General features: G+C 35.5%; 1 protein-coding gene across 4 annotated transcripts in view; it reads right to left on the bottom strand.

Moving 5' to 3' along the window:
- Positions 1 to 228: 228 nt before the first annotated feature.
- The window catches only part of LOC149775053 (switch-associated protein 70-like), a 74463-nt gene continuing 49243 nt past the window's right edge, over positions 229 to 25448 (bottom strand). The window contains exons 6-12 of one of the 4 annotated variants that reach the window (XM_089943064.1): positions 22352 to 22530; positions 21936 to 21998; positions 19018 to 19184; positions 15979 to 16177; positions 9099 to 9147; positions 8637 to 8670; positions 3719 to 3811 (exon numbers count right to left, since the gene is read on the bottom strand). In XM_089943064.1, the coding sequence (XP_089799190.1) occupies positions 9109 to 9147; positions 15979 to 16177; positions 19018 to 19184; positions 21936 to 21998; positions 22352 to 22530 (647 nt within the window). In that variant the 3' untranslated portion in view covers positions 3719 to 3811; positions 8637 to 8670; positions 9099 to 9108. Of the gene's footprint in view, positions 3812 to 8636; positions 8671 to 9098; positions 9148 to 15978; positions 16178 to 19017; positions 19185 to 21935; positions 21999 to 22351; positions 22531 to 25448 lie in introns of all 4 variants that reach the window. The other 3 variants (XM_089943063.1, XM_089943065.1, XM_089943062.1) reach the window with 3 other exon arrangements.

Raw genomic sequence — 25448 nt, 5'->3', positions numbered from 1 at the left:
CTTCATAGCATTTGATTTGCTCACACATAACTGTCAAGATCATAATACACAAGGTACTGCTCTGTTGTAATTTGAAATTTTCTTTCATTTTCAAATCAGCTCAGCTGTAATAAATTTATCAGATTTGTAAAGTGAAAAAATATTCTATGATGAATAGCAGCAAGGTGCCAACAGTTGTGAATCTTTGAAAATACTGTTTATTTCTGACTTTCTACTATCAAAACAGTCTAGCATAGTACTTTTTATTTTTTTTAAAAACAACAAGAAAAAAGATACATCAATTTATTTATATCTAACAACAAAGTGGCTATTTTTAGCATCTTAAGAGACTAGATAATTACAATCAACTTTCAATTATCATACTATTGAAATCAGTAGCCCTTTTATTCTTCTCAATTTGTCAAATAAAAATCATAAAACTGTAAAGTATGAAATAGGTACTAATTTCACACATGAAATAAATAATCTTCAATAGCTGAAAGCGAGTGTCTAGCAATTCTCATTTATTAATTTAACCAAAGAGTTGGTTACAATCTACTCCAAATTAAATCTCCACAACTACTATTATGCAAAACAGAATTACTCTTCTTTTGGGGTAAACAATACTGTAATTATGTAAGATCATTAATTTTCATGCCTAAGAATACATTTGTGTGGTTCTATTACAAATTTTGATATGTATTTAAATATATCGACAGAAGAAAGAGTTCTATTGCTTCCACATAAAGATCATAGTTCATCTCATCTTTAATTTTCTTAGTTTGCAGCAACCAAAAACTGCAAGAAAACCTGGATTATAAACAAACACTTTTTTCTCAGGCCTCTCCATCATAAAATCTAAACAAGACTCAAAAATTGTGCTATAAAATATCTGACCAATAAAAATGCTGCAATATTATCTTTGATTTTGAATGTAACTTATTACTGGGAATGTTGAATAATGTTCTATGACAGCAGAGCCAAAAGTTGACAATATTTAGACTAATCATGGTTCACGTTTAAATGCTTTACATTTTGGCATAACTTAATTGTTATTGTAGTACACAGAAGCCATGAATTATCAATTGTATTTTTGCATAATACAAGTGGATCTACTCAACAAATTTGACAGAAGTGTAGAAAACAAATGATTCAACATAATTATATTTAAACACAAAAATATCGCTTGAGTTAAGGTATACAAAGTATTTTGTAATCTAAATATAATCATCCACATATAGAAAAAAACGTTTTCAGTATTAAAAAAATTCTTTGGAAAATTATGTACATTGTATTATCTGCGAAAAAAGAGCTCAAGAACTAAATTTAGAAAAAGTAGATGTTATATCTATATAATTTCCTGTCACATACTAAAATAGCAAAACAGTACGAGTTATAAATCACCATCATTTGAAAATTTTGATTAAAAAATCACAACATAATGAAAAAATTTTTATTTGTGATTTGTATAAATGTACTGAAAAGATAGCTGGCTTTGCACTTCCTTTCTTTGATACAGAATAAAAGAATATGCGATATGATTATGTAAGAAATACTATACAAAGCTTTCTTTTGGATGTATGTATGTATGTATATATATATATATATATATATATATATATATATATGAATAAACTACATACATGTAAATCATGACATTTGATTTGTATACGTGATGGCGATTCTGTGATATACTTCATGATACAAAAGTTCATACTGACGTGCAAAAACATGCAGATATTATTGAATCATCTATGAATTTGAAAGTGCTTATTGACAGATATGCACTACATTATTAAAATTTACCTAATTTAACGATAGGGTTAGAGTATAAAAGGGGAATTAACTCTGCTTTGTTGTCTTCTCCCTGACTATGGAGGTGGACAGACCTTGGAACATGCACCTGATTGGTCAGTTGTGTGTCTCATGGTATTGATAGCATGGTTTGCCCTCTAACCTGTACATGTGCATATTATCTGTATTGATAGCAAGGTCTGCCCTCTAACCTGTCCAAGTGAATATTATCCATATTGATGGCAAGGTCTGCCCTCTAACCTGTACAAGTGCATATTATCCATATTGATAGCATGGTTTGCCCTCTAACCTGTACAAGTGCATATTATCTGTATTGATAGCAAGGTCTGCCCTCTAACCTGTACAAGTGTATATTATCCATATTGACAGCCACATCTGCCCTCTAACCTGTACAAGTGCATATTATCCATATTGATAGCCAGGTCTACCCTCTAACCTGTACAAGTGCATATTATCCATATTGATAGCAAAGTCTGCCCTCGACCTGTATGAGTGCATATTTGTATTGACAGCTAGGTCTGCCCTCTAACCTGTACAAGTGCATATTATCCATATTGATAGCAAGGTCTGCCCTCTAACCTGTACAAGTGCATATTTGTATTCATAGCAAGGTCTGCACTGTAAGCTGTACAGGTACATATTTTTTTTTATTCATAGCAAAAAGGTCTGCCCTCTAACCTGTACAAGTGCATTTTTGTATTCATAGCAAGGTCTGCACTGTAAGCTGTACAGGATCATATTTTTTTTATTCATAGCAAAAAGATCTGCCCTCTAACCTGAACAAGTGCATATTATCTGACATAGTTTTCAACAAAGTCATCGGACAACATAAGCATGAAACATCTTTTGTTTATTACTTACGTCTATTACTTACCATGATCATGTGTGTAAATATTAGTCCCTTAAAATAAAGACAATAGTTATGAGTTGTAATTAAATGTTTCTCAAATTTTTTTTAAAAAAGTGAAAAACACAATGGTCTCTGCCATTCTAACAGTTAAGCAGAAAAGAAAAGTGGACCCATAACCTGAAAACTTGTCAAATGAAAGACTTCACTGAAAATTTTGAAAAGTAATTGAAATGATGTGTGAACTCCAAAGTACAAACTCAGCCTGAATGAGTTAGTATATATAATCTACTAACCATATCAGAATAACATATCTGAATTATTTTCATATTACACTTACAAATATACTAACTATTTTTTAAACTCTATTTTCTGCAACAATTGAGAAATAATTTCATAAAAATAAAATTACTTTTGACAAGTGGTTCCCGTAGTTTATGTGAACCCCAGTAGCACATTTTAGGTCTGTTTAAGTTTGAATTCAAAGTGGACAGTGGATTTCACTTGTTAGGCTCAATATGTCATTTCCTATTCCTTAACTGCTACATTTTCATACATGGGGTTGCTTTTCTTTTTTTCTATCTTTTTCTGATTTTGTTCCATGTCAGTTTCACAGGCAAAGACCTTGGTTTTGCTGTCATCTGGTGTTGATGATTCTTCCTGAATTAAAGCAGATGGTGTATCAAGTACAATGATATTTTTATTCTTTGTATTATCAAAAGGGGCACACCCTTCAATGCACTCCTGAGACATGTTATTGATTTTGTCTGCTGTTGTTTTCTGATCATTTTGTTTATCAGTACTATTGATATCTGTTTCAGTGTCAACCACATCCTTGCTGAAGATTTCTTTATTTTGTTCACTGATGCAGAGGCCATGCATTTCTTCAAGCCCTACTTCTTTCCTGTCCATTATGTGTGAGTCAACAGATGTGTCCTTCGTTGCATTGTCCCTGCCCTTGGCTAGAGTGTCTTCGATCATATTTAAACGTTCTTTCATCTTTATCTCAAACTCCGTTTCAGTGAAAGCACCTAATCCTCGGTGAGTTACAAAGGGGTTAGTTGCTGGTTGAATCTGCCTTGCTAGGCCAACAGGTGTCTTCCACAATTTAACTTTTTGCTCCATTTTTGTTCTTTCATTTTCAGCAGACTTTATTTTTTCAGTCGCATCCTGAAATGAGGTCAAGATAAATGTTGAAACAAAGTACTTCATACATATAACAGAGGTTGTTGCTTTGGGAGACTTTTGTGACATTACAATAGATTCTGTATTTTAAAAAAAACCACATGCATTAAAGCAGGAATTGTTAGAAGAGATAACAAATGGGCATGATTTAAATTCTGTAGATCAAGAACCGACTTCACTGACCAGTATGTAAATCTGATGGTACAGTATGGTATAATTTATAACTGTACCATTCAAAGAAGGTCAAACTTTATTATATTAAATTAGAAAAAGCTAAAAAAAATTGTAACAATATTGATATAAGCATATGAAAATGCCATGTATTAACATTTTGCACAATTTTTTTGTGTGGCCATTTTTAGCTTTAGAATTTGAATATAAATTCAATACATCTGCATGTCTGAAGGTGTACAGAGATGCTATAATTTGAAGAGGATATTCTATTTCTATAAGGACAATCAAGAAATAATTCAACCATATTACTATACAAACATCCAACTGTAACTTGCATTAAGATTTTCGAACTACAGAGTGAGAAAAAAAAATAGGCATTTCACTCTATATTTACTATTTGATGGTTGGAGAACTTGGCCACGCTTTCTGTTTTCTCAGTAAATCATCACTATCATATTGTCAACATAGTCCAACATACTATATATCTTGACCAAACTCTTAGAAATGTAAATATTGTAAAAATCACACAGCATGCAATTGTTATGACTGTCAGTGTTGTGTTATAGATGATTGTCAGTGTTAACACAATTGTCAGTGTTATGTTACAGAATACATTTTCAGTTTGAAAGGGTGTTGATTGCATAAAAGTGCATGACAATGCATAATTTTAGTGTTTTCATAATATACTACGCACAAAGTATATTGACCATTTTCCATCCATGTATTTTGTTGTATCAACTATAGCATATCCCACTACACATTGAAATTTGGGGGAAATCAGGCCTGAGCTACACTGTGCTGTTGTGTAATTATAAGGTTTAACTGATTTACAACTTGTGATGTTAATTAAAGTACCACATGCAGTAACAAGAGTCCCTTGAAGGGATTAATGCTCTACTGGGAGAAAAGAATTTCCAGGAATTCAAGTGGAGATCATTTCTTCCTTGTAACTGTCCCGAATCCATATCTGATATTCTTCAGCAATAACAAGACTGACAAATCTGCTACTGTTGTGTGTATAGGGAATGTCGGATTGGCATCATTTTCACTTCAGACAAAGATGACACCATTAATTGATCCTCCATTCATGGGAATAGTGAAAACATTTTTCAGATGTTCATAGTGAAAACCATACTGGATGTTCAGCTGACACCATTTTTATTTAGGATCAACTATGTAGCACAAGAAGCCTATTGGTGAAAAGCCATCAATTTGAGAGAGTAGAGACAACTTTTTTTTCAAGAATAACTTTCTGTTCAGGAAGAGTAACAGCAACATAGTTTCAAGTTGGCTGCCATGGCAAAAATACTACAAGTCATATTGGCAACAGTCTGATTTAAAACCAACTAGACATCATAAGCAGTCTTTAGTGAAAACCTCATGCTGACAGGATTATCCATGCAGGATGAGTAGCAATAACAAAATTTCTAAGAAGACTACAATGGTGGCCATATTGGATTTCTGATCAACACCATTTTTGTTTAGGACCAGCTAGACATCAGATGAAGTCTTTAAGTGACAACCATATGTTGACATGACCATTCATGTAGAGGGAATAGCAACAGCAATATTTTTAAGATGGCTACTGTGGCAATCATACTGAAAGTTAGTTTAGTACCAGTTTAATTTATAATCAACTAGCACATGTGATTTGGACTTTTAACATAGCTTTAACCATTTTTCAGTCATACTGCTACGATGTCTGCAGTGTGACAGTTTATAGTGATGTCTAGCACTGGGGCATCATGCTGCAGACATGTAGCACGAATGTCCCACCCAGTCACATTATCCTGACACCAGGCCGACCAGTCCTAACACTAACGTCTTAATGCTGAACGCCAAGCGAGGCAGCTGTTAGTACCATTTTTGTACGTCTTTGGTATGACTCGACCAGGGATCAAACCCACAACCTCCCGCATCCGAGGCAGATGCTCTAACCACTAGGCCACCAGAGCTGTCTATGATCAACTGGACATTCTAGGCAGTTTTTTGGTGCAAATGCCATGTTAAATCCATGATTCAGGATGAGTAGTGATAACAAGATTTTCAAGATGGTCATTGTGGTGGCAACATTGGATGTGCAAGCATCACCATTTTCTTTTAGGACCATGGATCCCCATGGGATGAATGTGCAGGTAAAGTATCATGGGAATCATAAAATATAGTTTAAGCAGAGTAGCAATAACAATCTTGTCCTAATGGATGGATGGACAACAGACCACAGACCATTGACCAGATAAGCTAAACACTGGACAGTCTACTTGTGAAATGGAGTTCAGTAAATGTTGCTGGTTCAAAAAGAACATGTAGAGTATGGCAATAGCTAGAGTTTTGATATTTCAAAGGCACAGTTCACTGAATTACTCTCAACAGCACTGACCTACACTAAGAGTGAAATATGGTCATTACACTTTACATTGTAGTTATTTACTTGTTTATGGAATCAGTCCTTATGGTCATGTCTGGCTACAGTGATATACAATAAATAAGGTTTATGCATTACTTATATAAAAAATGAGTACATGTATTTTTAGGCAGGTCTGTAATGACATGTATCTATGTAAAGCTCAGACATTGATACACTTCTGAACAAATTTAATTATTTTGTATAGATAAGTTGCAGAAATAAAAACAAAATCACATTCATGCAAGCATACTTCACAAATAAAACAATCTCTGTAGAAGGTCACAGGAAGCAAGACAATGCATACATACAAGGTTGCTAAAGAATTACAAATGTAATATCTTGTGTACGACTTAAGGGAACAAAGTAATAAATGCAGTTTAGTTAACAAAATGTATATATTTTTGTCATGAATAGATCCCCAACAAAATCTGATAAACCGTTCTTTAGGTTATTTAAGTGCAAACATGAACATGAACTAGGTATTTCCATTAAGTTTGAAAAATTATATCTTAAGTTTCCCTTTAAAATCAATTTTGCAATATTACTTTGGATGCTTTTGTAATCCCTTCACATTTAATTCCATTCAGCATAGTTTAAATCTGTATATATCGCATTCTATAAAAATTAAAAGAAAATGTATATTTTTGTCTTGGTGGCTTCATGCATCCTTTTGTCAGAGCATTAAATCAGCGACTATATTTGGTAATATTCCATATTCTCTGACAAAATTCACACCAGATATGGGGCAGAGCACAATGTACTCAAATTACTTTGTATTCTGGAGACCCACAAATTCAAGTACTCATACCCATGCTCATGCCCTTATTATATGAAGTTAAGTACTCGTACTCATAGACTTACCTTGATTGAAATGGTAAAGTACCATATAATACATTTTGGAGTATATCAGAAATTGGAGTACATTAAGAAATGTTATATACATAAAGTTATGTATTGTGTAAGGCTTCCAATTTCTATCCATTTGATGCATCAACTTTTTTTTTAATGCACAACACTCATGCTCCTAATTTCAAAAGCCAGAAGTACATGTGTTGATATTGGAGTACTTAAACAGTACTCTGCTCCAAGTCTAGTTCATACATATTTGAGAGATGAAACATGCAGATTTCTATCATTATAGTAGTTTAGTTTATTAAAATATTAGAGTTCTGAGAAAATGTGTATCTGATGCATTAAACCATTTTTCTCCCTCTAAATTTGTGCAGTAGAGGAATTACATCAGTGTAAAAACTCTAAACAGTAAAATGTTCACGAATTTAATTAGCAAACTATCTGGTAAATTTGAAATTTTTTCAGATTAAAATGAATGTGATGTTATATTGTACATATAAACTGATCTCACCCATATGCTGCAATTATTTAATGATCTGAAAAGGTATTTTTTATGGTAAATATTCTCGAGGTTTTGTAAAATCTGTGCCTCAGGTTCTAGGAAAAAACCATTAGTTCTGAATAAACTATAAAAACACTAGTCAGAGTACATGCATGTCACACATGCTGCATGTATACTGCATATATATATATATATATACAAGACTTACTGTAATCGATCATTAAAAATAATAGACAGTACAATTTCCCAACATGCCACATGTACTATAATCTACCACTTTATCAAACTTATAAGAATTAGAATTGGGACAGACATTTCTAAATATAGTTGTATTGGTTGTGCTCCCTCCTTTCATCAGATTATCACAATATTATCCACAATGGATACTACATGTATCTATTAAATGAAAAGAATAATGTTAAGAAGTAAACATAAAAGAGATAAAGCATACGTGTATATTGCAACTCGAATATGACTATGCCCTATTCATTTCAAGATACAAATATCATTCTCTCCCCTAAAGTTTCACACCTTTTTCCAATTACATTTTTATTTTTGATTACGTATTATTCACAAAAAATAACCAAAGTGGTTAAAACATGTCTATCTAATAGAACAAAAACTAGAGCTACCAAAGAAGTTCAGTGTTAGAGCTTGTGTAGCTGGTAAATTGTATATTAAGAGGTCAAAATGTGCAAAATCCAAAACAGTGATCATGAATTATTCTTTTCAGTTTGAAATGCAACATCAGCTGTTCAAGAATCTTTACCATCTGGAGAAAAGAAATAAGGAATCCTAATATGTGCATCTGATGTCATGTTCTGATAAAAGGGTGCAGGAAACGGCTGAGAATAAAATGATAAATTGATACTAACCTGAGCACAATAGAAACCCCACTACTGTTCAGAACTAAATGCAAATGTACTCCTTGTTAGTAAAGCAGAATAACTGGGTGCATAATGTGTCATACTAAATACAGAAGATTATTAAAAAATTATTAAAAGTGTTTAAACAATAAACTTAAAAGGGCTATGGCTGGTAAATATAACTACCGCTGCGAAGCTTTGTTTATACAACATTGCGCATATTTTGTCATGCTAGCAAATATTTAAAAAATCATACCTTCTCAATCATTATGATCATGACAATGGTCAGAGAATAAAATTTATTCTAAAACCAAATTCGTTCGAAATTTTCACACGTATCTCTGACAAAGACTTTGAAAAAACAAATGTAGAACTTTTGTGCAGAAAACCATTTTGTTAAAGGACTTCTGTAGAGTTTCAAAAATGTTCCAAATTTTAATATCTCTTTATTTAATTATTTTTTTGACGTACATCACTTTTTCTAGAATCCGCTGGATATGGGAAAAAGCATCTGTAGAACCTAGAAAAAAAAAGGATTTGAACATTCGACAAAACATTCATTTTTAATTTATTTAGAAAAATGATTTTCTATGTGCTATTTTCCATTTTTTCAATAAGTAAAATTGGTCAAAAGTGAAAAAACAGTTTTTGGAGGAGTAAAACTAGTTTTAATGATGTTGTTGCTATTGTATAGCTAGTACTTTTACTGGCAGAAAATATCTGACATAATGACAGAAATTCTCTCCTTCCATTAGGGTGAACCAGAATCTTCCAGAACACTGAATCAGCCCTGCATGAGAGCCCCATATGTTGGGCATGTGTGAAATACCCTCATATTTCATGGAGCAGCCTAAAGTGGGACATCAATGTGGCGAGGGAGGAGGGAATTCAGCAATAGCAACAGATAAGTATTAGATTATTGAAATTAGTTTTACCCACCAAAAAAACCCAAAAAAACTGCATTTAATATCAATAAAATCTAACCTGTTGCTATTGGATATTCCTGAATTTGTCAGCTTGGTGGGAGGTCTGATGATCACAAAACTGACAAATAAAAAACAAACACAAGGCATACTCAGTCTAACAGGAGAACAGGAGACTGCTGCATTATACTGAGTTTGTATGGCCACTTTTGGAGCCACAGTGGTTAGGCCCATTGAGAAAATGCTTTCACTTTGATGGGCTAGCATGTGATGGTAAAAGGAGGAGTAAGTAGTGTGAGAGTGCCAAATGGCACCTCTCATCACATCCTCAAAAAGATGAACAAGTTAGATCAGACTCATGAGGCAGCAATGGCACAAAACTCATGGGCATTAAGTTTCCTAATGGAATGGTAATTCATAATAGGTATTTTGATGACCATATTACTACAAGTGTGGTTTAATAGGTCTGGTTTACAGCCTTCTAGTTGTAATTTCTGAAAAGATAAATCATAGTAATGGACTGGTAAGCTATCTTGCAATCCAGCTAGAAATGGAGGAAGCTGAAATATCAGCTGAACCTATAATGAGCAGGAAAAGATGTTTCCTGCCCTTTCTTCTCCTCTTAGAGGCTGCCAAGTAAAGACAGAGAGCCTAAATGAACCTAAAAGTCAATCTGTAGGAGTGGAGCAACTGAAGGAAGCTTATTTAGCTAAAAAGAACCGGTTAGCAAAAGAGAAAGTGACTTGCAATTCCCCACTGAACCTGATAAGAGTTCTGAAAGGGCTTGGAACGTGCTTCTTTGTCTCAAGGATGCTAAAGCAAGCAAGAAAACCATCTTCAGAGAAAGATCCTCAGAGAAAGCATCACCAAAGGTTCTTGGGTGGGAGGTATTTAGTGACCCCATGACACAAGAAAGATTAAATATAAACATTAGAGAGCAATACACTAGTATATGCAATTTGCAAAACATGATCAGGTCTGGCAAGAGAAAATCCATCATGATGCCATCAGGCCTTTTGAAAATTTGAGCATGTTGGAAAGGGTCACTTTGAGCAGGACTATGAGCAGGAAAAGATGTTTCCTGCCCTTTCTTCTCTTGTTAGAGTCTGCAAAGTAAAGACAGAGAGCCTAAATGAACCTAAAAGTCGATCTGTAGATCTCAGTTGGGAGTGAAGCAACTGAAGGAAGTTTATTTAGTTAAAAAGAACTGGTTAGCAAAAGAGAAAGTGACTTGCAATTCCCCACTGAACCTGATAAGAGTTCTGAAAGGTCTTGGAACTTAGTCCTTAATAGCACAAACTTGTTGTTGTTGTATGGTTTAACGCCATTTTGCAGCACAAGATAGGCTATACATGGCAGTCAGTATAATTGGTGGTGGAGGAAGAACCCTGGAAAACCCCAGAAAGAACCACCGACCCACGAGAAGCTACTGGCAGGCTTTCACATGTACCCACATTAGCCGAGCCCGAGACTCGAACTCACGCAGACAGAGGTGAGATGGCAGTGATCCGTAATGGTAAGCACTTTAGACCACTCGGCCATTAATAGCAGAAACTGTGCATTGTTGGACTTCAAGAAGGATGAGGCAAAAATCAGCCACTGCACCCACATTGGGACCACTAGGATTGACAAGTATTCTACTCTACTACACCAATCACAAAAGATTCTCCATTAAGGCCTTGTATATCGTAAAGGATAATTTTCTCCTGAACTGAATAATGTATTTAGCAATGTGGCTAAAACACTTTTCCTTGCAGAGAGATCGCTTGCGGTGAGCCAAGCATAATGATGGAGAATCTGTGGGCTTTGTGTACAAGAAAGCCCATCTGCTGCACCAGAATGTCCCTCCTGTGAAGTAAGGTCCTGGGATGGCCATCCAGAATGTCCCTCCTGTGAAGTAAGGTCCTGGGATGGCCAACTAGAATGTCCCTCCTGTGAGGTTAGGTCCTGGGATGGCCAACCAGAATGTCCCTCCTGTGATATATGATCCTGGGTTGGCCAACCAGCAGATCAATAAGATCACTGAACCATGATCGCTGAGGCCACAGAAGGGCAATCAAAATGAGTTGAGCCACAAAGTGAATAGCTTTGTGAAGGTCCTGTGGGATCATCTGAAGGGTGGGAAGGTGTAAGTGAACAGACAATCACACCTCAGACTTAAGACATCCACTATCCAGGCCATTTGGTTGGGGACTGGATAATAAAATGGGGAGTTTATTGTTCAGCTTGGTGGCAGACAAGTTCACCAAGGGTGCTCCCAAAAGATGTAACACTGATGGAGACCATTCCATAAGAACTATCTTCCCATTCCATGACAGTTTTGTCCATCAAAATATTTTTCCTGCTGGGAATGTAGCATACTCCAAGGAATATTCAGTGTCCAGTGAAGGAGGTTTCTAACAGAAAAGGTGCATATGTGCCTCCTTACCTCCTGAGGTTCATTACCATTGATGCAGAGCTCAAAATTGTAAGACCTCCCCCTGCAAATAAAATCTGAGGTGCTTCCTGTGTAGAGGAAAGACAGGAATTTGAATGCACACATCCTGAAGATTGATGGAGATTGCCCAATCAGCAGGTCTTATGACTGAAATTGTAGCCTCCATCTTGAATGATTCCTCTAGCAGAGATTTGTTTAGAACAGAAAGGGTGATTAACTGGGAACCTGGAAAATCTGGGAATAAAGGGTCATATAATTGTCTTTAAAAACCCTCTCTACTATACAATTCCAAAGAATGAAATGGACTTCCTTGAACTGGACCAGATTATCCTGGCAGAAGCATATGGGGGACCTAAGTAAAGATGGGGATACCAGTGCCAAAGCTGTTAACTATCTCTTATGATAGAATGGACCCAAACTGACCAAAGCTGCAAACTGAGATTTAGTCTGGTGACAACAGGAACCAATCGTAGAAGTATGGTCTGCAGAAGAAGAAGCAAGCCCATAGGGCTGTCCAGCATTTTCTTGGATGAAGGCCCTATGAACTTCTTCCCTGCACCTTTGCAGCACAACTTTCCTTAGCCTGCCTGCCAAGTGGGAGCTCTGAAATGGAGTTACTGCTTTGACTAGGGCAGCATGGCTTTAAAGAATGAGTGCAGTCAGAATGATTCTGCTTCTTGGTTGGTTTCAAAGAGCCAGAAGTAGATGTAAGGAACAGGTGTTGATGGCCTCTCAAATCCTGAGTATCTGCAGATGGGATAAGCCCTCCAAAGCCTCAGATTTCATGAGGGTGCTGCTCCCCCTAGTAAGGAATGTATGCAACTCCCTCTCTGCCCTTTTAAATGATAGGGTTCTGTTCCTCTCCAATGGGAGGGCATAACTTGGTCCTAGTAGTAAAGAGACATTGCTGCTCCACCCTCTCAGGATGGCATGAATCCCTCTCCACCCATTTATACCTTCCCTTGGGAGGGGGCTCACTAATCCTATTAGTCTCCAAGGAGACCTTAGCAATCTTTATGTGAGAAAGAGAACCAAAAAAACTCTGGCACGTTCATCGACTCTCCACAAGATCCCATATCTTGTCAGACCAAAGTCAACAAAATGGACAGCCATCCATCCTCTTACAGTGTGTACAGGATAAACAAGTGGAGGGTGGTGTTCCAAGATTTCTTGTGGCCACACTTATCCACACCATGCTTAGACATTATTCCTGAAATAAAGATACCGAAAGAAATACGATATATAAAATGAATAAAATAAAGTAATATCTACAGTAATCTAGTTTACTGAGCAAAAAGACACTTTATGCAATTGTTTCACTAAGAATAAATGGTAAAAAGGAACGCTAAGCTTTCAGAATATAAAAGAAATAATTAAGTTATCAGGTATGTTTTTTAAAGGCAAAGAATTATGGAGAAATTTGCAAAAAAGCAGTAGGTTATGACTACTAGCATAAGAAATAAATTAATGAAGGCTATCTGAATTAAAACTAAAAAGAACCAGAGTTCTTGAAAAATGAGTTTTATGACCAGTGAAATTCAGAAGTGATGACTGCAACCTACTTACCACATATAAAAAAGTCATAATTCATGATACAGGTCAAGTGAATAAAATTCATAGACTGCAAAAATGTAAAAAATGGGAAATACAAACAAAACACCCTTGCAGCTTTGAAAACAAAAATACAAAAAGGACAAATAAAAAAATCTGAATTACTAACACCCCTTAGAGGGGAAAAATAAAATGCTAAGAAACAAAAGAGCTTAATTAAACAGTGACTAAAAATTCAGTCCTGAAGTTTACAAAGAATATACACACGGCAACCAAAAAATGGGGCTCTCATATGGGGCTCTCATGCAGGGCCAATTCAGTGTTTTGGAAGATTCTGGTTCACCCTAATGGGAGGATGATTTTCATCGTTTGGTTGGGTACTTTCCTCTTGGAAAAGTATGACCTAAGGATTAACAACAGGTAAGATATTACTGATATTAAAAATCTGGTTTAAACACTTTTAATTTGCACAACCAAAACATCAGTGATTGCTATGGAGTCTTACAAAGATATACAGGTACCTCATACAGTTAATGGAGGCAATAAATAGGTAACTTTGTCACCTTTTAAGGCATCTATCTTATATACTGTCTTCTTGGAAGTTGTAAAATGACATCAAAATCTACAACAGCAGGAAGAAAACTAGAGACTCTGAATCTGAAAGCTTGGCAAGTCACCAATCAATTCACTTCAACACCTCTTCCTTTTTTACCATTTTATATACATGCATATAAATAATAGCTCTTCAAGATGTTCATGTCCAAACTGATCGCTGAGGTTACTTTTTCAATATTCTTGACTATCACTAAGGATATTTGGTCAACACCCTAAATTTACTCATAGACACATGATCTCTAATACTTGTTCAGATATGTCTAAAATCATTCACACCTTACCTAAATCAAACATAATTATAACCTCTACTTTACTGTACCACCTACACATAACTAGAATATTGTGGTACAGTTGTTCTTACTGTAAAGTTAATGTCTCTAACAGTTTTTAATACTTCTTTTGAGAGATGATTCCTATGAATTACTTGTATGTAGTGCCTCAGATGTGGGAGGTCATGGAATCAAACCCCAGCCAAATCATACCAAAGACTTATAAAAATAGTACTATCAGCTGCCTCGCTTGGCACCCAGCATTAAGAGGTTAGTGTTAGGACTGGTCAGCCTGATGTCAAGATAATGTGACTGGGTGGAATATAATGCTATAGATGGCTGTGGCATGATGTCTCAGTGCTACATGTCACTGTAAACTGCCAGTGTAGACATAGCAATATGACTGAAACATTGTTTGAACTATGTTTTTAAAAATCACACACTTATATGCAGGATAAGACACTTTCTGAAAGAAGTCAGAGGTCCAAGAGAATACAAAAGAAATCTGCCCCTCCATTGTCCTTGTATCCATTTTACGTGATGGGGTGAGGGGCATTATTTTCACGAATCATTGCAAAGCCTTCCTACACTCATACACTAACACTATGGCTAACATATGGTTAACAAACTAATCTAAAGACCTGATTACAAGTATTTCATACATTTTAAAGGAAACTGAGTTGCCCTGTTAAGGTATGGTCTTCTGGTGATCATTTCTCTCTTACTGCATTCTTAAGTTTGTTTTAACAAAAGTCTGAAGTATGCAGAAGTAAGGAGGTCTTTCATGCATTTTGATACATACTAAGATTCAAATAGCAAAGTCATTAGCACAAAACTACTATTTCTCAGAGTAATTGGTACAATTATCAAAACTTTCATCCTATGTTATTAAGATACAAGTGCTTGCCTACAAGAGCAGATATATACGCATATATAGAGGAATGAAATATATACGATGCTACATCATTATCTTCAAACGTTTATTTAGACGTATTTGGAGGATTGTACAGAAAGTGACAGACCATGAAGATTACTATTCAACAGCTAATACATTTTAAAACGAATTTTGAAATTTAATATCTAAATGATGTACTGGTATTGTTTCTCAAAATGGTAATCTTCAAAAACAGCCCATTTATGATATCAGCATTGTCTTTTGTAAGTCTCCATGAAACAGACAAAAAAAACAAAGACAGAAATGGACAGAGCTTAGGATAATTTAAATGCAGTCCAACATGTGGAAAAGGCAGGTGTATAGAAATTGATATTATACAATCCTAGACAACTATGATAATCATTTGTATTACCTAATGTAGAACATTATCCAGGGTCAAAATTGTATATTTTGATGCAAGGAAACCCTGGAAGATTCTTTAAATTTTCATTGTTTGTGACCATCAGTTAATATGATTTCAACAGTCACTTGCTTGGTTGTTTGTTGGTTTGCTTGGTCTCTGAAAGCTTGCTTAATAAGCATTTTTTGGCATTATTTTTATTGTTACTTTTGTAACAAAATAAACCTTTGCTACTGGAAAAAAATATTTTATTTTATATACCTGTAAACGCCTATCTGCTTCTGCACGTTCCAGCTCCAGCTGCCTCAGTCTCTCCTGAGCTTCTGTATACTTTTTCTCATGTTCAATTCGTTCCGACTCCAGACCAAATCTTTGCTCTCGCTCAGCCTGAAGAAGCCGCTCCTGCTCCTGTTTAATCTTTTCGAGCTCCTCTCGTTTTTGGAACTCCTCTTCCAAGATTCTGTCAGAAAATAATCCATATTGCAAACAATGGATAGATGCTAATTGTTTTCATTAAAATAATGACATTTTAGAGATGATGGTGGATGCTTTGAAATGATTTATTGTCTGAAATATCTTACAAGATAATTTGGTTTAAAAATTTGTAGCATCTATGATAACAGAAGCATCTTAATTCTATAATAAAGATATTTCAAACATTCATGGTATGTGGTGGTTGTTGTTGTTGTTGTAGGGTTTAACGCCATTTTTCAGCACACGATAGGCTATACATGGCGGCCAGTATTAAAGATGGAGGAAGAACCCGGGAAAACCCCGGAAAGAACCTCTGACCCACGAGAAGCTACTGGCAAGCTTTCTCACATAACCACATTAGCCAAATCCAAGACTTGAACCCACGCTGCATAGTATGTGGAACAAACATTTTAAAATTACATTAACATAATGGCATCTTATGCATCTTTTTTAAATTGGTGCCAATTTTCTTCTCATGAAGGAAATGTATCAACTTGTAGAATGAATCTTATTAAAAAAAACAATTATTTGTAAAGTTTACTGCCAGTTCTGATAAGAAAATACACAAATATATTTCTCTAATTCTTCATATATGCTATTGTGTTTTCACTTACGAAACAAGGATCCATCACCAATGGTACATTATAAAGGTACGTTTTGTTAAAAATATGATTACATATGACAATTGTAATCAGCAAATATCATTTTGTAAGCAAATGGAATCAGCAAATATACTCATTTGTAAGCTATAGGAATCTGCAAATGTCCTCATTTTGTATACAATTGGAATCAGCAAATGTCCTCATTTCATAAGAAATGATGCTGGAAGGAAAAGATTATTGATATGCACCTGGTTTGATATCTATCCCTTAAAGAAGGTGTCAACATTAGCTCAAAACTATCAAGATTTAGGTCAGGCAGTTAAGCATTAGTTGATATCAATAATGCTACAAACAATACCACAAAAGCAGTGCTCCCAATTTTCTTACCACCCCTGCTTAATGTCAATGAAGCATTTCATTCAAATTTCATTTTAATTCTCCCATTCATCTGCCAGCCTCTTTTTGCACCACCTTCCTAACACAGACAGTGCATAAAAAGGTAAAATAGTAATAGTTTTGTCTCAGTAATCTACAAAGTCTGTAACAAAAGATAACAAATGTATTCCCTTATTGCATGCCATCTGGATGCACTTATTCCCCTATTGCATGCCATCTGGATGCACTTATTCCCCTATTGCATGCCATCTGGATGCACTTATTCCCCTATTGCATGCCATCTGGATGCACTTATTCCCCATCTGCATGCACTTATTCCCTTACTGCATGCCATCTGGATGCACTTATTCCCCTACTGCATGCCATCTGGATGCACTTATTCCCCTATTGCATGCCATCTGGATGCACTTATTCCCCATCTGCATGCACTTATTCCCTTACTGCATGCCATCTGGATGCACTTATTCCCCTATTGCATGCCATCTGGATGCACTTATTCCCCTATTGCATGCCATCTGGATGCACTTATTCCCCATCTGCATGCACTTATTCCCTTACTGCATGCCATCTGGATGCACTTATTCCCCTACTGCATGCCATCTGGATGCACTTATTCCCCTACTGCATGCCATCTGGATGCACTTATTCCCCATCTGCATGCACTTATTCCCTTATTGCATGCCATCTGGATGCACTTATTCCCCTATTGCATGCCATCTGGATGCACTTATTCCCCTACTGCATGCCATCTGGATGCACTTATTCCCCTATTGCATGCCATCTGGATGCACTTATTCCCCTATTGCATGCCATCTGGATGCACTTATTCCCCATCTGCATGCACTTATTCCCTTACTGCATGCCATCTGGATGCACTTATTCCCCTACTGCATGCCATCTGGATGCACTTATTCCCCTATTGCATGCCATCTGGATGCACTTATTCCCCATCTGCATGCACTTATTCCCTTACTGCATGCCATCTGGATGCACTTATTCCCCAATTGCATGCCATCTGGCTGCACTTATTCCCCATCTGCATGCCATCTGGATGTACTTATTCCCCTACAGCATATCAGCCTGATGCACTTATTCCCCTTTTGCCTGCCAGGCCAACACACCTATTCCCATTTTGCCTGCCATACTCTTGTACTTATTCGGCTATTGCATGATAGCCTGACACACTTATTCCCCTATTGCTTGCTAGTCTGATGCACCAATTCCCCATTTGCAAGCCAGCCTAATGCACCTCATTAGCAACATTATAAACAGGCATTAAAAAATCAGCTGTCAGACTTCAATGTTTAGTGTTCTTAATGAATGATGCCAGAAACACTGAGCCAAGGAAATAACGTTTACTACAGATGATCAAATACAAACTTATTGAGCAGATTTCTATTATATTAAATGGTCAAATGAATTTATGGTAATATTTAAAGTTGTGACATTGATGATTCAATGATATTTGTTTGAAAGTTGCATTACTGATATACATTTATTCTTTCCTCTTCTGCAAACCAAACCAAGGCTACATGTGCATTTAGTAATCCTTCTTGCTAAACTTGTTTACACATACTTGCTTATACATAAACCATGGCTTCATTTTATCAGTTAATCCATTTATTTTTGTATCTTTTATTTTAATTTTATGGTATCTACAAAAAGAGGATGATAAAAAGGCTTTAACTGTTAAGCATACATAAAATAAAACCCACAACTAAACATTATTGGCAAACTTCAATTTTCTACCAGAAGTGAGTTTCTTATTTTTATGAAAGTGGGTGAGTATTTGAGTGTGATGAATAAGTTTAATTCATATATACTAAACCTTGATTGAAGAGCTCTAACAATTTCTTCATCCTTCTTTGCTTGTCTTTCCTCTTCCAGAAGTCTTTCTAGATCCCTCTTTATTTCTTCAAGTTCTCTTAGTTTTTGCTGTTCTGCCTCTCTCAGCATATGTTCTTCTGCTAATCTAGCTTCTGCATCAGCACGGGCCTTTTCAGGAACAAACAAAAACGTTCAGACATTATTATCCTTATTTTGCTTATACAAGCACGCTATGGAACCTCAAAAAATGGATCAATTATGAACCCATTGTATTCTAAATAGATTTCACACTACTACTGCCATTTTCATCCAAAGGTTAGAATTTCTAGAACACAAGGATGGTTTTCTGATTAATCTTTCTCAAATTTCCTGCTGCATGCAAATTTCATTTTCTGTCATTTTGGTCTTTTATAAGTATTATGACTTGATATTATAATATGTTTCATGTCCTGACATTATGTTAGCCCAAACTTTATGTGAACGTAGAACACAATAACTGAGACAACCAGAGACAAGCAGACTGAGACAACCAGAGACAACCAGACTGATACAACCAGACTGAGACAACCAGACTGAGACAACCAGACTGAGATAACCAGACTGAGACAACCAGAGACAACCAGACTGAGATAACAAAAGCACGGCTAGCAAATCAGCTAGATTTATCCATCACATAAGTCAACCATGTCATTTTGTGAACTATTTTGAAAAAGTTTGATCGTTTCATTTTTCAAACAAACTTTTATCTGGTTGATCCTTTTGTAACCTGACAGGCAATTAAAACTATGACATGCTTTTTTAGTATTTACTTAGGGAAGATCATAACTGATTGAATCCGGAGGCATTCCCTCCTATCTGCTGGGGTGGTCTAGTCACCCCCTGTCCATGCACTAGAGGTGGCAAACAATAGGTGAGACTAAAAGGTAATTCCAAGTGAGAATAAAAGAACATTTGAGGGATATCTGTAATCATAAAGATTCCCCAGTGTCAAAGCATTTTAATCTTTTGACAACAACATAAATTGTGTTAAATATCAGATAACAGAAATCATTAAATCTTATCCAGACAACTCAAGTTGCACTTTGTATAGAGAATATAGAGACATTTTTTTGGATATACCAATTACATACTCTATATCAAGTATGGATTAATGTTTGTGATTAAATGGGAGTCCAGGCATTTTTAACTTGATTTTGTATTATTTAGTTCATGTGTGGGAAACCTTGACTGCAAGTCAAATATTTATATGCCTTGAAGTATGTTTCAAGTAGAAGAAAATTTTGATGTACAGTGGAATACAAAACATATCCATTCTCTGAATCAGTTTGCAAAATAGGAAAAAAAGCTAAATTCTTTGAATCGGTTTAAAAAATACTCCAGGACCATCAATATGGAGTTTCATGTCAGAAGGTATGTGCATACATAGAGTATGTCATTTTGAAAAAATTTCAAAGTAGTAAATAAATGTTGACCATCATTTTGCTCAAATTCTCAAAACAATCTAATATGTAATTAATCAATCTGCACCTAATTATATCTAAATGTATTTGTTAAGCGAAGATGATTATATTATACAAGTAGGCTGGCATTATCCACTTACCTTTAGACATTTAGACAGACTTCTGAATGTCTTTAAATTCTGTACACTTTCATTGGCAGCATGAAGAGTGAATTTGAAGCTAAGATTTTAAAACTGTGATGCATGTTTTTGTAGGTCATTAGACAAAGCGGTGCATAGTACCAACCTTTCTCTCATCCTCTAGCTAAGATTTTAAAACTGTGATGCATGTTTTAGTAGGTTATTAGACAATGCTGTGCACAGTACCAACCTTTCTCATTCTCTAGCTAAGATTTTAAAACTGTGATGCACGTTTTTGTAGGTCATTAGACAAAGCAGTGCATAGTACCAACCTTTCTCTCATCCTCTAGCTAAGATTTTAAAACTCTGATGCATGTTTTTGTAGGTCATTAGACAAAGCAGTGCATAGTACCAACCTTTCTCTCATCCTCTAGCTAAGATTTTAAAACTGTGATGCATGTTTATGTAGGTCATTAGACAAAGCAGTGCATAGTACCAACCTTTCTCTCATCCTCTAGCTAAGATTTTAAAACTCTGATGCATGTTTTTGTAGGTCATTAGACAAAGCAGTGCATAGTACCAACCTTTCTCTCATCCTCTAGCTAAGATTTTAAAACTGTGATGCATGTTTTTGTAGGTCATTAGACAAACCGGTGCATAGTACCAACCTTTCTCTCATCCTCTAGCTAAGATTTTAAAACTGTGATGCATGTTTTTGTAGGTCATTAGTCAAGGCGGTGCATGGTACCAACCTTTCTCTCATCCTCTAGCTAAGATTTTAAAACTGTGATGCATGTTTTTGTAGGTCATTAGTCAAGGCGGTGCATGGTACCAACCTTTCTCTTATCCTCTAGCTAAGATTTTAAAACTGTGATGCATGTTTTTGTAGGTCATTAGACAAGGCGGTGCATAGTACCAACCTTTCTCTCATCCTCTAGCTAAGATTTTAAAACTGTGATGCATGTTTTTGTAGGTCATTAGACAAAGCGGTGCATGGTACCAACCTTTCTCTCATCCTCTAGCTAAGATTTTAAAACTGTGATGCATGTTTTTGTAGGTCATTAGACAAGGCGGTGCATAGTACCAACCTTTCTCTCATCCTCTAGCTAAGATTTTAAAACTGTGATGCATGTTTTTGTAGGTCATTAGACAAAGCGGTGCATGGTACCAACCTTTCTCTCATCCTCTAGCTAAGATTTTAAAACTGTGATGCATGTTTTTGTAGGTCATTAGACAAAGCGGTGCATAGTACCAACCTTTCTCTCATCCTCTAGCTAAGATTTTAAAACTGTGATGCATGTTTTCGTAGGTCATTAGACCAAGCGGTGCATAGTACCAACCTTTCTCTCATCCTCTAGCTCTTTTAACCTGGCTCGTAATAACTCCTCATCTTCCATCCTTTTCTGCAACAACAAAAAAATCTTGCATAATGCTTAAAAGAAAGTTTATTAAACTCATTAGCAGAAACAAGAATGCCACCTTATCAAAACTATTGATTTTTGCATTGACAATAGATAATAAAGACATATATGGACTATTATTATATTCCTATATGGAGAGGCAGCAATAGGGACGCAAATTCCTGAAACAGTCATATGCTAATTAGCCTATCATTATGTCTGAAATACATATTTCTGGGAAAGATTATTGTATCCTCTTTAAAAACAAATATTGTACAACACTGTGCCAGTATCGCCACAGCAATAAAATATGTGCATAAATTAAATGAAAATGCACATTTAAAAAAAAAAATTACTTTCTTTTCCAATTCCAGTTCCATCTGACGTTTCTGTGAGAGCTCAGCCTCCTCTTTCTTTCTCTGTTCTTGCTCTTCTATCTGCTTCTTCCTCAACATCCTCTCCGCACATCTCTTCTTTGCCTCCTGCTTTTGCAGATGGACCTTTCTTCCAGCATGGTCTATTGCCACTTGGAAAGCTAGATATTAATTATGAACAAAATTAGCAATGTCTTACAGTGCAAAAGAGCATGTTATAGTAAATAAGATCTAAAAAATTTATATCTGGAAAACAGCTGATGAACCAATAAGTGATTACATTGCTTCATGAAGCATACACTGTTTACTTGTCCATAGGACCACATGACTGACAGACAATTATTGTTTGATTATTCAGCATGTGGCAAAATTAGGTTTTAAGTTTTTGATGTTTTTCAAAGACTAATGCATTTTATTTGACAAAACATTATTTGAATATAACATGGTACATCTGTACATGTTCTGATCAATTTACCATACACTATATATACTTGCTTAAAAGTTGAGTCCACCTACAAACTGCACAGACCCAGATCTGCCATGACATACTGTGCCAGTAGATCATGGCCTATGGTGTTTGCAGTTAGACTTTACTTGTAAGTGCATATATATGGATATATGGTAGTTTTATTTTCTATGCATGACATTAGCAATATCACATGTGATTTGGATTTTTATCATAGCTTTAACAATTGTTCAGTCATATCGCTACGATGTCTGCAGTGTGGCAGTTTATATCGATGTCTAGCACTGGGGCATCATGCGGCAGACATGTAGCATGTTGTCCCACCCAGTCATATTATCCTGACACCAGGCCGACCAGTCCTAACACTAACCTCTTAATGCTGAACACAAAGAGAGGCAGCTGTTAGTACCATTTTTGTAAGTCTTTGGTATGATTCGGCTGGGGATTGAACCCACGACCTACCGCATCCGAGGCAGATGCTCTAACCACTAGGCTACCAGAGCAGTTGCAATTCCTCTTGAAAAACATACATAAATTTGAACATCCTTGATGGTTAATGTTAAAATATTTATCCATTTGTAGAGATTATTAAAAATTAGGCAATGTTATTACCTTGTATCCATCTGAAAAGATTATTAACAATTACCGTATTTACTGTATATGTCGGGGCACTGTAACTGTTGTGATACCATAAATTAATTTTAAAACTATGTTCTGGAACACATCATTTTTTCGAGTCATAAGTTGTGGGACACCTTTCAAATCATTCAAAAATTGCATGTTGGAAAATGCACCCCAACTGAAATTTTATTTTAAAAAATATAAAACTGTGTAATTAAGATAAAACTCTTTAATCCACAGTAGCAGAATCTCAATGCAACCCTTCTTGTGCACATGTATGATCCATTCTTTCAGTGCATGAATATTTTTTGTTTAGCTTTCTTATACTGTGAAAAATTGTTACAGGCAACACATCACCTGATGTGGAAACTACAAGGACTAAAGTCAGATTTTTTTTAATCGCTAATTCTAACCCTTTTGACCCGGATTTTATCATCAGTCTGTCCAGGAATGTGATCAAAGTACACTAGAATTTCATCCACTTTAACAATCACATTGTCGGCAAAATCATCTGCTTCTCTTCTGGCCTTCATGAATTCATGATTTTATTTTCTCCAAATATTCTGGCCAATGCCTGGGTCATCGATGTCCATGCATGAAGCAATATATTGTGTCACTTTAAAAAATGTTCCATTGCTTCAAATTATTTTCAAAATTCCCATGAATACTGGTGAAAAGGAACCAAAGTTAACTTCCATATCTTGGCTGTCTTTGTATATTCCAATCAAAAACAAAAAAATTGGCACATTTAAAGAATCCATAGTCGGCTTACGATGTCAGCTTGCTTTGCAATAAAATAAATTTTGTATTGATAACCTTTAAACATAAAGAAAATCCAGCTTCATAGTATATAAAGTCAGCTTCTGAGGTCAGCTTGCTTTGTACTAAAAATAACCTTTGTCTTTGATGTCCTGTCAGCAAGTTCAAAGAAGGAGTTTACTGCTCGCTGTCAGTTATGTTTATTCACCACTTGGGCTTCTATGTGCTTTGCATCTGTAGTTATAATTAATACAAATGGGCAATGATATCTGTAGGTACATAGTATATAACTTGCTTTAATGATATTTTTGTAACTGGTGCTAGCAAAAAGATTGTCATTTGCACTCAAGTGAATGTATTTTCAAACACATGTAATGATTTTTATTTGTGACATACTGTCGTATAGTTGACCTAGATATAATTCAATCTTGGTTATTCTGCACCTATCACCATGTCATGCATGAATGGCAGTTGTCTTCAATATATTGGTTGATTATTTCCATCTCGTTGGCAAAATCATCTGCTTCTCTTCTGGCCTTCACGAATTCATCACATGATTTTATTTTTTTCGAATATTCTGGGCGATGCTAGGTCATCGATGTCTGTGCACAAAGCACTATATTGTGTCACCTTTAAATTTGTTCCATTATTTCAGTTTATTTTCAAAATTCCCATGAATACCAGGGAAAGGAACCCAAAGTTGGCTTCCATATCTCAGTAGTCTTTGTATATTAAAAGAAAATTTAAAAAATCACCACACTTAAAAGAATCCAAAGTCGGCTTCTGATGTTGGCTTGCTTTACAATAAAATGATCTTTGTAGTGATATCCTTAAAAAATTTTTTTAAAAAGTCTTCAAAGTATCCAAAGTCGGCTTCTAAGGTCAGCTTACTTTGTAATAAAAATAACCTTTGCCTCTGATGTCCTGTCGTTATGATTATAGAAGGAGTTTACTGCTCACTGCCATTTGTGTTTATTCACCACCTGGACTTCTCTGTGCTTGTTATCTGTAGTTATAATTAATACAAATGGGCATTGATGTTTGCAGGTAAATAGTATACACAGCAATAACTTGCTTTAATAATACTTTTGTAACCCGTGCTAGTGAAAACATTGTCACTTGCACTCAAGTGAATGTGTTTTCAGATAATGATTTTTATTTGCAAGATACTGTCATACAGTTGACATGGATATAATTCAGTCTTGGTTATTTTGCACCTGACACCTTGTCACT

The sequence above is a fragment of the Sinohyriopsis cumingii genome, chromosome 19, assembly GCF_028554795.1.
Source record: "Sinohyriopsis cumingii isolate HCF-2022 chromosome 19, ASM2855479v2, whole genome shotgun sequence".
Taxonomy (NCBI): domain Eukaryota; kingdom Metazoa; phylum Mollusca; class Bivalvia; order Unionida; family Unionidae; genus Sinohyriopsis; species Sinohyriopsis cumingii.
Note: the sequence above shows the minus strand (reverse complement) of the source record. Positions and strands in the feature narration are given on the sequence as shown.